Source organism: Chrysochloris asiatica, unplaced genomic scaffold (genome assembly GCF_000296735.1).
Source record: "Chrysochloris asiatica unplaced genomic scaffold, ChrAsi1.0 scaffold00140, whole genome shotgun sequence".
In the NCBI taxonomy this organism is placed as follows: domain Eukaryota; kingdom Metazoa; phylum Chordata; class Mammalia; order Afrosoricida; family Chrysochloridae; genus Chrysochloris; species Chrysochloris asiatica.
This window is the reverse complement of record NW_006408658.1, coordinates 1,447,470-1,456,412: the sequence shown is the minus strand read 5'-3', so window position 1 is coordinate 1,456,412 and position 8,943 is coordinate 1,447,470. Positions and strand designations below refer to the sequence as shown.

Below are 8,943 nucleotides of genomic sequence, written 5' to 3'. Positions count from 1 at the left end.
GGACATTGTTTCGTTCTGTTGGGTTGCTATGAGTCGGTTCCAACTCGATGGCACCTGACAACAACACAACAACAATTAGAGCACACTCTCTTCAAAGGGCATGAAACATAATAAATGATAAAAATCCCTACCTTTGTGGTTATTAACAATCTAGAAGTATACAAACAAGCACAAACAAAATTTCAGATAGGAATAAATTACAGATCATATGATAGAGACTGATCTCTTTGGGTAATTGAGGTCAGCCTCTAGCAAGGTGACATTGGGCTCTTAGACCTGAATGTGCCCCACCTTTCTACTAGTAGAGCCTAGATCTTCATTATGAATGTTCCTCAAATCTATTTAAATTCTTCCTATTTCAAACTATTTCAAATCTTTTATGTAAATGGTTTTTCTCTAGTGTAATCTTTTGATCCACAATTATTTCAGCTGTCTTTTTCTCCTAAAAGTGTGAACTAGTCTAGACTAAGGACTGCACTTCCTTTCCCTTTGTAGTTCTCATAGAGCATAATAGCACCAAGTCAGTGGGTTCCTATTACATAATTTTCATCACATATAATCCTAACCATTGAAGACCTTAGAAGAATTTGTGCTTTTGGGTTATGGTGTTGGAGGAGAATATTGAAAGTACCGTGGGCTGCCAAAAGAGCAAACAGATCTGTGTTGGAAGAAGTGCAGCCAGAGTGCTCCTTGGAGGACAGGATAGTCAAACTTCGTTTTTCATACTTTGGACATATTGTCAGGAGGGACCAGTCACTGGAGACAGATATCGTGTTTGGTAGGGTGGAGTGTCATAGAAAAAAAGTAAGACCCCCAGCGAGATGGGTTGGCCAAGTGGCAGCGTCGATGGATTCAAGCATGGCAACAATTGTGAGATTGGCCCAGGATCGGGCAGTGTTTCGTTCTGTTGTACATAGGGTTGCTATGAGTCAGTACTGACTCTATGGCATCTAACAACAACAACAATATTGTCCTAATGATATCTTATATGTTGTTAAGTACCATGGAGTCGGTTCCAACTCATAGTGACCCTGCACAGGGTTTCTGAGGCTGTAAATATTTACGGGAGCAGAACGCCTCATCTTTCTCCCGTGGAACCACTGGTAGTTTCAAACTGCTGACCTTGCGGTTGGCAGCCCGACTCGTAACCACTACGCTACCAGAGCTCCGTGATATCTTATATAAGGGGGCTTCAAAAAGTTTATGGAAAAATAAAATTAAAAGATAATGAAGTTTTTCCATGAACCTTTTGAAGGTCGCTCGTGTATTGTGACCCCTTACAATGATAATTCAGGAGTCTTGTTGTAGTGCTATGGGTTAATGCGCCAGACTTCAGAGCCATTTGAACTGCAAGGTTGGTGGTTCAAGCTCACCATCTGCTCCCCAGAAACCCTATATAAGATCGCTATGAGTCAAAACTGACTCAATGGCATTTAACAACAACAACCCTGATAATTCAAAGTGCTCTGGTAGTGTAGTAGTTACAAATTGGGCTGCTAACCTCATGGTCAGCAGTTCGAAAAGAGAAGGATGAGGCTTTCTATTCCCTTAAAGATTTACAGCCTCAGAAATTCTATTCAGGGTCACTATGAGTTGGAACCAACTCCATAGCACATAACCACTCTCACTACCAGCACCAGCACCCTGGTATAGTAATTCAGGAGGAATGGTATAGTTTTCATGATCAAAAGAACATTTCAAGATCTATCTTGAAGTACAATGCTGTCTGTCTGTACTAGGCTAATATCCATATGCCTACAAGGAAGACCAGTTAATACCACTTTATTCAACTGTACAAACCAATCACTGAAGGCAATGGTAATGAAATTGAGGAATTTTACCAATATCTTCGGTCTGAAATTGATCTAACATGCAATCAAGATATATTGATAATTACTGGTGATTGGAATGCAAAGATTGGAAACTGTAATTGGAAAATATGGGCTTGGTGATAGAAATGATACTGGAGATCACATGATAGAATTTTGCAAGACCAATGACTTACTCATTGCAAATACCTTTTTTAAACAACATAAAACATAAGTATACACATGAACCTCACCAGGTGAAATACATAGAAATAAAATTGACTGCATCTGTGGGATGAGACAATGAAAAAACTTAACCTCATCAACCAAAACAAGATTTAGGGAAGACTGCAAACAGACCATAATTGTTCATATGCAAGTTCAGGCTGAAGCTAAAGAAATATTAAGACAACAAGTCCACAAAAGCCAAACTATGGTCTTGAATAAATTCTACCAGACTTTAGAGACTATCTTACGAACAGATTTGAGGAATTAGACACTAATGATAGAAGATCAGAAGAGTTGTGGGATGATATCAAGAATATCATACAAGAAGAAAGCAAAAAGTCATTAAAAGGAAAAGGCCAAAATGGATTTCAGAAGAGACTGAAACTTACTCTCCAGTTTAACAATGTTAAAGCAAATAAAGTAATTAGAAAGTAAAGAGGAGAACAGAAAAGTGGAAAGTCAACTCAACAAGACAAAGTATTATAATAAAATATGCAATGACCTGGAACTAGAAAACCAAAACATAAGACCATCCTCAAGAGTTCTGAAGCTGAAAGAATTGAAGAAAAAATTCATGCCATGACTTTAAATATTGAAGGATTCTATGGGCAAAATATTGTATGATGCAGAAAGCATCAAAAGAAGATGGAACGGAAAAGAAAAAAAAAGAAGAATGAATGCATGTAGTCAGTATGCCCATAAGAAATAGTCAATGTTCAGCCATTTCAGGAGGTAGCACGTGATCTCGAACTGATGGTGCTGAAGAAGAAAGAAGTCTAAGCTGCACCATCCAAGGGATTGCAGTAAACAAGTCTCCAGGAACTAACGAATACAAATTATAATCTTTCAACAAACTAATGAAGCACTGGAGATGGTCACTCTGAATGGAAGAGATCCGTATTTGTGCCCAATCCAAAAGAGGTGACCCAATGACATCATCAAAAAATACAATTTATATCGCTTGCAAGTAAAATTTTGCTGTGTTAAAAAACGACTACAACAGTACTATGACAGGGAACTGCAAGAAACTCAATCCAGCTTCAGAAAAGGCTGTGGAACATGGGGTATCATTACTGACCTCAGTTGGAATTTGCCTGAAAGCAAAGAATATCAAAAAGATGTTTACTGGTGCTTTATTGACAATGTAAAGGCTTTCAACTGTAGATAACATTGCAGAGAATGAGTATTCCAGAATACTTTATTGTGCTTGTGAGAAACCTATACGTAGACCAAGAGGCAGTCGTTTAAAGAGAACAATGGGACATTAAGTGGTTTAAAATCAGGAAAGATGTGTGCCAGGGTTGTATGATTGCACACACTTATACGAACTGTAGGCTGAGCAAATAAATTCAAGAAGCTGGACTACATGAAATATAGTCCAAATCTTTAAGAAGCTGTCAATATCCATTAATAATCAGAAGCTAGATGATATGAAGATTGTGGCATCAAGATTTAGAGGAACACTAACAGACTGCAATATGCAGATGATGCAACCTTGCTTGCTGAAAGCAAAGAGGACTTAAAATACTTACTGATGAAGATCAAAGACCATAATCTTCAGTATGAATTGCACCTCAATGTAAAGAAAACAAAAATCCTCACCACGGAATCAATGAATAACATCATGATAAAAGGAAATAAGGTTGAAGGTGTCAAAGACTTCATTTTGTTTGGCTTCTACTGTCAACACTCATGGAAACAGTCATCAAGAAATCAAACAACATATTGCATTAGACAAATCTGTTGCATAAGACGTCTTTAAAATGTTCAAGAGCAAAGACACCAGTTTGAGGACTAAGGTGTGCCTTACCCAAGGCATGGTATTTTCAGTAGCCTTATATGCATGTTAAAGTTGGGTAATGAATAAGCAAGACAACAGAAGTGATGCATTTGAATTAATAGTGTTGGAGAAGAATAATGAAAGTATCGTGAACTTCCAGAAGAACAAATCTGTGTTGGAAGAAGTACAGCCAGAATGCTCCTTAGAAACCAGAATGGCAAGATTACATCTCTCATGCTTCAGACATATTATCTGGAGGGACTAGTTCCTGGAGAAGAACATCATACTTGGTAAAGGGGAGGGTCAGTAAAACAGAGAAAGACCCCCAACAACATGGATTCACAGTGGCAGTAGCAGTAGGCACAGGCTTAACAAACAATTGTGAGGATAGTGCAGGACTGGGTAGTGTTTCATTTTGTTGTGCCTAAGTTCACTAAAACAGAGTAGGAAGAAGGAGAGGCTGACTACTTCTGAATGTTTAGTTACTGGAAACCTTGTGAAAAACAGTGGAACATTGTCAGATACCACCAGAATATTGAATATTGAAACATGAAGGGCACCAGAATATCATCATATATAATGCCAGAAGATGAGTCCCTTTTTTTGGAATGCACTCACAGTACGACTGGGAAAGAGCCCCCTCCTCAAAGTAAAGTTGGCTGTCATGACGTGAAAGTTTTTGGAACCTTCATTTGCTGATGGACACAACACAAAATGAGAGATGGCTGTTAATTTCCATTGATAATCAGAAGCTGGATTGTATGAAGAAAAACGTAGCATCAAGATTGAAGGAGGACTCATTAACACCTGTTATATGCAGATGATCCAACCTTGTTTGTAGAAAAAGTAAAGAGGACTTAAAATACCGACTGATGAAGATCAAAGCCTTTAGTATGAGTTGCACCTCTATGTAAATAAAACAAAAATTCTTAACAGTGGACCAATAAATAACATCATGATAAATGGAGAAAAGATTGAAACTGTTAAATACTTCATGTTGCTTGGATCCAGTGTCAACACCCTTGGAAGTAGCATTCAAGAAAACACATGAAGAAGCCGCAATGCCATGAGTCATGGAGGGAGAGGAGGGGATGTGTGCTGGCAGCCAGGGACAGGGTATGCCCTTTGACTTTTGAATGATTGTAGATTCCTGAGTATTTTGGTGCACATCCAAAAAAAAAAGGAATAGAAGAAAATACTGTTGAATGACGAAGCATGCAAGGGATTGTAATCATTGCAGTGAAACAAACTGATGTTCCCCCATGTAAACTATCACTCAATTCACACACACACAAAAAATCAAATAACTCTGTATTAGGCAAATGGGCTCAAGTGTAGTAAAGATTGTGAGAATGGTGCAGGACCAGGTGGTGTTTTGTTTTGTTGTGCATAGGGTCACTATAGATCTATAGATCGGAGTTGACTCAATGGCACTTAATAACAACAGCCAGCTAACTGTGGGTCAGAACTGACTGGACAGCACCTGACAACAACCCTGTTAATTGTTATTAGTTCTGACTGAGTGATTCTGTGTAAAACAGTGAAACACTGGCCATGCGTCATGCTCCCACATGTTGCTGTGTGAGCCTATTGTTGTATCCACTGTATCAGTCCATCATGTTGAAAGGCTTCCTCTTTTTCATTAACCCTCTACTATTCCAAGCATTATTATGTGTATCTCCAAGGAGTGGTCCCTTCTGCTACCATGGCAAACGATGTGAGAAGCATTCTAGCTGTACTTCCTCCAAGATAGATATGTTCCTTCTCCTGGCAGTCCAACGTATATTCAGAGTTCTTCACTGACACTCTAATTCAAAGGCATCAATTCTTCTTTTATCTTCCTTATTCATTTCCCAGCGTTCACATGTATATGAGGCAATTGAAAGTAATATGACTTGGATCAGGTGTGTCTAAGTCTTCAAGGTGATATATCTTTGGTTTTTAACACTTTTAAGAGGTCTTTTGCAGCAGATTGTTACAATGCAGTATGTCATTTGTTTTTCTGACTGCTGCTTCCATGGGCACTGATTGTGGATTCCAGTAAAATGAAATCTTTGACAACTTCAGTATTTTCTCTCTATCACCTGTTCTTCCCAAATTCATTCTTCTATCTATATTGTTAGTACTGATCTTCAATTAAAAAGGAATTTACTGTTTTAGGAACCAGTGACTTTCCAAGATGTGGTTGTGGAATTCAGTGAGGAAGAGTGGGGAAAACTGGACCCTGATGTAAAAAACCTGTACAAGGATGTAATTCTGGAGAACTACAGAAACCTGAATGCATTGCAAAAAGGTGGCTTCAACATATTTGCCTAATTTACTCCTTACTAGTGTCTTTACCTATTGTTAACAACTGTAGGCTTGTGAAAGTGGTTAAATGTATTTGGATTTAGGTTAAATTTCCTAATTTTCTTTGAGCATAAAAGCAAATTTTCCTGGAAAAAGGTTCATCTGGTAAAAGGTTCTTATATAAAGCCAGAAGTACAGAAGTCCATGTTGTTTTTGTAGCTTTATCTTTCAGCAGCTCTTAGGTAACTGAGTTGGGATGGAATTTTTTTTCCATATGACATTTTCTTTTTTTTTTCTATATGAACAGGACATCTACTTTCCAAACCAGTTGAGGTTTCCAAGTTGGAGAGTAAGAAAAACCCACAGATAACAGGGGGAGAAATCCCAAGGAGGACTGTTTTGGGTAAGACTCAGGCACCATAAGAAATATCTCTTTTTGGAACACACAGCAGTATGTAACCTAGCCAGTTAGTTGAGTTGTCACTTGTGGAGATGGCAACAAAACCACCTAAACTCTGAAGAAGAAAAGTCATCAGCACCCTTTATACAGATGTTCTTTTTCTTATGTGGACAGACAATAGTGACATGGTTTGAAGCACAGACACTTAATGTTGTATGACCTGGGGAAACTTCTCTACTAGTGTCCTCATCTGTAACATGGAAGTAATCACCTGGTTATTAATTTTGCCTCACCTGGATATGTATATCTCACGTAAAATAGTGTTTGGCACATGGTAAGTGCTATCTAACCAAACATTACACAGCCTAGCATTGACTTATATTTTTCCTTTTAAAGGAAACAAAAACTCTGTACTAGAATGACTTACAGTAATCTTCCAGGTTTTTTTTTTTTGTTCTCTTACAATAGACTTCATTAACTTGTGCCATACCTCTGCCCCAAATGTCTTTATTCTTAATATTTTATTTGTGAGATTATAAAATTGTTTACTTAATATAAACTTTCAGGAGAAAGATGAGGTTTTGCTTCCATAAAAATTCAGAACCTCAGAAATTCTATGCAGGGTCATTATGAACCACAATTGACTTGGCTGTACTTAATAGGAGCAGTATGAATTTTAATATATATCTTAGTTATCTAGTGCTGCTATAATGGAAATACCACAAGTGTATGGCTCTAACAAACAAGTCATTCTCAAAAGTTTAGGAGACTAGTAGTTTAAATTCAGAGTGCCAGCTCTAGGAGCAGGCCTTTGTCTGCTTTCAACGTCTTTGTGCCTGGCATTCCTTGGAGATTTCAGTGTGACTTGACATTCATCTTCCCCTGGGTCTAAGAGGTTTTCAACACATAGATACTGAATCCAAAGGATGCATTCCACTCTTCTTTCTTCCTAGTAGTGAGGTCCCTCTCCCTTCTGCTCCCTTCACTCTTCTTTTATTTCTTGTAAGATAAAAATGTAACTCAAGGGTGTGTCTTCAGTAAGCTTGGTGCCTTAAGTAAAGTCATTTCCTCTTATAAAGTTGTGACTCTTATAAGGTTGTGACTCAAAATACATCCCATACTAATCCTGCCTCATTAACATGTATTGTTAGGTGTTACTCTGTTGGTTTTGACTCATAAAAACCCAATGCACAACTAAACAAAACACAGCCCAGTAGTGCACCATCCTCACAGGTTGTTGTGCTTGAACCCACTGTTGCAACCACTCAGGCATTCCATCTTGTTAGGGGTCTTTCTCTTTTTTGCTGGCCCTCTACTTTACCAAGGAGCTCTGGTAGTGTAGTGGTTACGAATCGGGCTGCGAACCTTAAGGTCAGTGGTTTGAAACTACCAGCCGCTCCGTGGGAGAAAGATGAGGCTTTCTACTCCCATAAGGATTTACACCCTCGGAAACCCTGTACAGGGTCGCTATGGGTCGACTCCGACTCGAAGGCACTTAACAACAACAACAACTACTTTACCAAGCATGACATCCTTTTCAAGGGACTGATCCCTCCTAGTAACCTGTCTAAAGTACATGAGAGGAAGTTTAACCATACTTGATTATAAGAGGCATTCTGGCTGTACTTCTTTCAAGACCAATTTCTTTGTTCTTGGGACAGTCCCTGGTACTTTAAATATTCTTCAACATCTGAATTACATCATTTCTTCTATGGTCTTGTTAATTTTTCAGCTTTCACTTGCATGTGAGGCAATTGAAAATACCATGGCTTCAGTCAGGCACACCTTAGTTCTCAAACTGATATCTCTGCTCTTTAACACTTTAAAGAGGTCTTTTGCAGCAGATTTGCCCAGTGCAGTACATTGTTTGATTTCTTGATTGTTTCTTCCATGAGGTTGATGGTGGATCCAAGTGAAATCAAATACTTGACAATTTTAATTTCCGCTTATCATGATATTGGCTATTGACCCAATTGTGAGGATTTTATTTTCTTTGCATTAAGTTGTAATCCATACTGAAGACTATATTCTTTGATCTTCATTAGTAAGTGCTTCAAATCATCTTCACTCTCAGCAGGCAAGATGTGTTATTTGAATATCCTTCAATCCTGATATTGCATTCATACTGCATTCTTCTTCATATAGTGCAGTTGCTTCGAACTTTTGCTTTGAGTGCAGATTGAGTAAATATGCTGAGAGGATACAACCCAGATGCTCACCTTTCCTGATTTTGAACCATGCAATATCACTTTATTTGGCTTCAACAGTGGCCTCTTGGTCTAATGTACACGTTCTATGATGTTGTTAGGTGCCATCAAGTCGGTACTGACTCATATCGACCTTATGCACAGTGGAACGAAACACTGCCCGATCCTGGGCCAACCTCACTACTGTTGCCACGCTTGAGTCCATTGATACTACTAACTTGGCCAATCTAT

The 8,943-nt window shown here is 38.4% G+C and overlaps 1 protein-coding gene across 1 annotated transcript in view; it reads left to right on the top strand.

The window, feature by feature from the left end:
* Positions 1–8,943, top strand: part of ZNF215 (zinc finger protein 215) — a 28,148-nt gene that overhangs the window by 2,360 nt on the left and 16,845 nt on the right. Inside the window, exons 3-4 of the mRNA XM_006870296.1 lie at positions 5,977–6,109; positions 6,413–6,508. Of these exons, the coding sequence (XP_006870358.1) occupies positions 5,977–6,109; positions 6,413–6,508 (229 nt within the window). The remainder of the gene's footprint in view (positions 1–5,976; positions 6,110–6,412; positions 6,509–8,943) is intronic.